Consider the following 4,104-nt stretch of genomic DNA (forward strand, 5'->3'; position numbering starts at 1 on the left):
ATGTATCAGAGATGAGGGGAGACAGAGGACAGCCCAGTCTGATGTATCAGAGATGAGGGGAGACAGAGGACAGCCCAGTCTGATGTATCAGAGATGAGGGGAGACAGAGGACAGCCCAGTCTGGTGTATCAGAGATGAGGGGAGACAGAGGACAGCCCAGTCTGGTGTATCAGAGATGAGGGGAGACAGAGGACAGCCCAGTCTGATGTATCAGAGATGAGGGGAGACAGAGGACAGCCCAGTCTGGTGTATCAGAGATGAGGGGAGACAGAGGACAGCCCAGTCTGGTGTATCAGAGATGAGGGGAGACAGAGGACAGCCCAGTCTGGTGTATCAGAGATGAGGGGAGACAGAGGACAGCCCAGTCTGATGTATCAGAGATGAGGGGAGACAGAGGACAGCCCAGTCTGATGTATCAGAGATGAGGGGAGACAGAGGACAGCCCAGTCTGATTACTGGAGGTTCTCTTGCTACAGAGATGGTCTATAGAAGCCTTTTAGAGGGGGGTGGGGTTAGTAGTCTTTTGGCAGCATCACCCTGCGCCCACCCATGAAATAACACAAGGTGATCTTCCTTCTGAAAGGAATGTTGTCCAGGGCCTCCACTGCCACCCTCTTGTTGCCCCTGCCGCTGCTCTCCTCCTGGTCGTACATGGGGCACATGAAGGCTGTGCGCCTCAGGGCGTAGATGTCCACCTCGTCCTCGTCGTCCCACGGCTGGTAGGGACGCTGGGAGGGATCGGCCGACTTGACCAGACGGGGCCTCATCATGGCCAGCTCTAGGTCACGGGGGATATGTCTCAGGCCCAGGCTAGACCTCTGGACTCTGACTCCTTTAAATTACATTACATTAGGTTACATTCATTTATTAGTAATTCATTTATGAATGGATAAGAACAGGAAAATCATATTCCTGGTCGTACATCAGCAAAAAACATACATCATAAAATATTGACAATATATTCAATAGACAAAATGTGTCATTGCACAAAGAGAAGTGGTAACCTTTCTTTCTCTTCTTCTTGGTCCTTTCATCCCAGGCGTTGGCACTGACAAGGGACACGTTGCCCTGGCCCAGGGAGGGCAGCAGTTTGGGCCGGGGGGCCACAGGGGGTTTGGGGAGCTTCTTTGGAGGAGGAGCATCCCTCTGGGCTCTCCTGGCCAGCAGGGGTCCTGTCTGGACGAAGGCTTCAGGCCTGATGATGTCCCTGGGTGCGCTGCTGCTCCCTCTTGCAGCCTCCTCTGGCTGGGCAGCTTTCGGCATGGAGAGAACAAACACATTGTTGCTGAAGCTGCATGACTCTGAAAGGGCCAGCTCCTCCAGGGTCAGAGGGCAGGCAGGACGTGACTCAGGCTGGACCAGACTCACAGCAGGACAGGACTCAAACTGGACTAGGTCCACAATGCTGGTAGTGATGCTCACAGGACTGGGAGGTCGGGACTCAAGAATAACGGGACAAACAGGATTACTGGGCCTCACTTTTCTCCTAGTGGTGCTCCGAGGGTTGCTCGGCCTCCCCTCAGGTCTGGAAGGCTGTACATAAGACTGGACCAGGCCATCAGGGCTAACAGGCCGTCTATTGGGGGGCCGAGGGTTGCTTGGCCTCCCCTCAGGTCTGGAAGGCTGTACGTCAGGCTGGACCAGGACAACGGGGCTAACAGGCCGTCTAGTGGGCGTCGAGAGTTGCTCGGCCTCCCTCAGGTCTGGAAGGCTGTACGTCAGGCTGGACAACAGGACAACTGGTCTAACAGGCCGTCTAGTGGTGCTTCGAGGGTTGCTCGGCCTCCCCTCAGGTCTGGAAGGCTGTACGTAAGGCTGGACCAGGCCATCAGGGCTAACAGGCCGTCTATTGGGGCGTCGAGGGTTGCTTGGCCTCCCCTCAGGTCTGGAAGGCTGTACGTCAGGCTGGACCAGGACAACTGGGCTAACAGGCCGTCTAGTGGGGCGTCGAGAGTTGCTTGGCCTCCCCTCAGGTCTGGAAGGCTGTACGTCAGGCTGGACCAGGACAACTGGTCTAACAGGCCGTCTAGTGGGGCGTCGAGAGTTGCTTGGCCTCCCCTCAGGTCTGGAAGGCTGTACGTCAGGCTGGACCAGGACAACTGGTCTAACAGGCCGTCTTGTGGGGCGTCGAGGGTTGCTAGGCCTCCCCTCAGGTCTAGTGATGCTGACAGGGATTCTAGGAATCATCATCTCATGCTGGTGCAGGCTCTCTGGGCTGCTGGGCCGGGAATCAGGTAGAAGCTTGTAGTTCTTCAGAACCTCAGTGAAGGAGAGCTCCTTGTTGCGCCTGCGTCTGTTGGTTTTGGCAGGCAGCTGGGAGCTGCTGCTGTTAATCCAACCGGGGAGACTCACGACATCCATCCTGGACAGGAACTAGGGACTGGAGGTCTCTCCTCTTTCTGTGGGCAGCTGTGGGCCTCTTGGACCAGACGTCGTCAGGAGGGGGGAGGCCGAGGCACAACATGCAGGGAGGGGAACGCTGAGGGCCTGAAAGAGGAGGCCATCACTGGGTCCTGGCTGACCTCTTCTCTCTCCAGCAGCACTCTGTTAGAAGGACAGAGTAGTGGAACACCGATGGACCTTGGTCCTCCAGACCCATTCAGGTTGGGCCTCCTATTCATCATTCACTGGTCTGCAGTGTTCTTATCAGAATGCTCCTTCTAGTCTTGAATACCTGGAATAGGAAGTGGCTTTCAGCACAATTCAATTCTATAAAAGAGAGCCACAGAAACATCTTTGTTTAGTATTTGGGGAAATTTAAAAAAAATGTTTTACTGTCTCTTATCTAATTTCATCAAATTCATTTCTAAGTTGAAATAATTATTTGGGACAAGATATATCCATTAAAATGTAACACCTTTGTTCAATTATTCATGCCTAATAGCCTAGCTATAACTGGTGCTCAATAAAAGTGTTGTCTGTCCCCTCATTTCTCCGATAAACAGGCAGACAGGCGTACTTACCGTTCACCTCGTAGTTCAATCAGCTAATAATCCGTCATTACACCAGTGGCAGCTTGGTGTTTGATCATTACGTCATCAGAGGCATTTTGTATTGTGACGCAACAATGCCAAGCATCAACCTTCCTGTCATGGCTGCCCCTGTAGTTTGATATGTCAACGAAGTGTATTAATCAATCAGACAATCAAACCATCAATGAATGACTGAATTCATGAATCATTTCTAATAAATCAGTTTACTGACATAATTTACGGATGAAACTAACAATTACGAAAACGCATCAAATCAGTGATGCGTAAAAGTATATTCGCTCCCACATAGTAAAGTTCGAAAACGAACCACTTTAGTGGGTCAATAAACTAGCCAAGACTTTGGGCGAGGTATATTTGTCCCTATACTGTAGGACAGGCTACTTATATATGAGGAACCTGCGACCAGAAAGACTGTTCTGCCGTTTTATATAAAAATAATCCAACAGGCCATCTTCTGCATAGGCGTCTTCCTCTTTCCTGTGTTCATCACCCTCGACTAGATATATCTATTCTGTGGCCACCACACGTTTTATATGTCATGTTTGTCTTGTAGCTGACAGTGGGGTGCAGACAGGAGCGCAGTTCATCTGACACAAAGGCGCGGACTGGGGGAATCCGACATGGAGACCTGACGCCACTTTTACGCGCACTTTTTGATTGGCCTACTTTAAAATGAACATACTTATAATCGCAACATACTGGAGGTTGGGCTAAGTGTTCAAGTGTTGGATTTACACATATTAATATAGAGAAATATAGTCTAATAGTGGATGGCCTACTGTATATCAGCAGTGTTTGTGTGGTAAATAAAACTGCTGAAGTGCTTTGGCCTGTATATTTTTGCTTAGTATTCTTTTAAAATACTTCGGAATTCCTTATCTCGTTTATTAAACAAATACTTATTCAATGATTTGTGTATTTATTTAGCTGATCTTGTTTACCTGTAATACCCTATGGCATGACCATATAAATAAGAATGAATAGAACAGACATGGAAGCTCTAAACCTGGCAATTGACTGGTATTTGTATTTAGGATCCCCGTTAATTTCTGCGAAGGCAACAGCTTCTCTTCCTGGGGTCCAGCAACATTAAACAGTTACGGTGCATTCG

General features: G+C 49.9%; 1 protein-coding gene across 1 annotated transcript; it reads right to left on the reverse strand.

Annotated features, from left to right (window-relative positions):
• Nucleotides 1-373: 373 nt before the first annotated feature.
• On the reverse strand, nucleotides 374-2,361 carry LOC123728094 (translation initiation factor IF-2-like). Its single transcript, XM_045698670.1, has 2 exons — nucleotides 1,005-2,361; nucleotides 374-832 (listed from the first exon to the last, which is right to left on the reverse strand). Exons 1-2 carry the CDS (start codon nucleotides 2,359-2,361, stop codon nucleotides 513-515), a joined length of 1,677 nt encoding a protein of 558 aa, XP_045554626.1. The 3' UTR covers nucleotides 374-512.
• Nucleotides 2,362-4,104: the final 1,743 nt, after the last annotated feature.

Source organism: Salmo salar, chromosome ssa17, assembly GCF_905237065.1.
Source record: "Salmo salar chromosome ssa17, Ssal_v3.1, whole genome shotgun sequence".
Taxonomy (NCBI): Eukaryota; Metazoa; Chordata; class Actinopteri; order Salmoniformes; family Salmonidae; genus Salmo; species Salmo salar.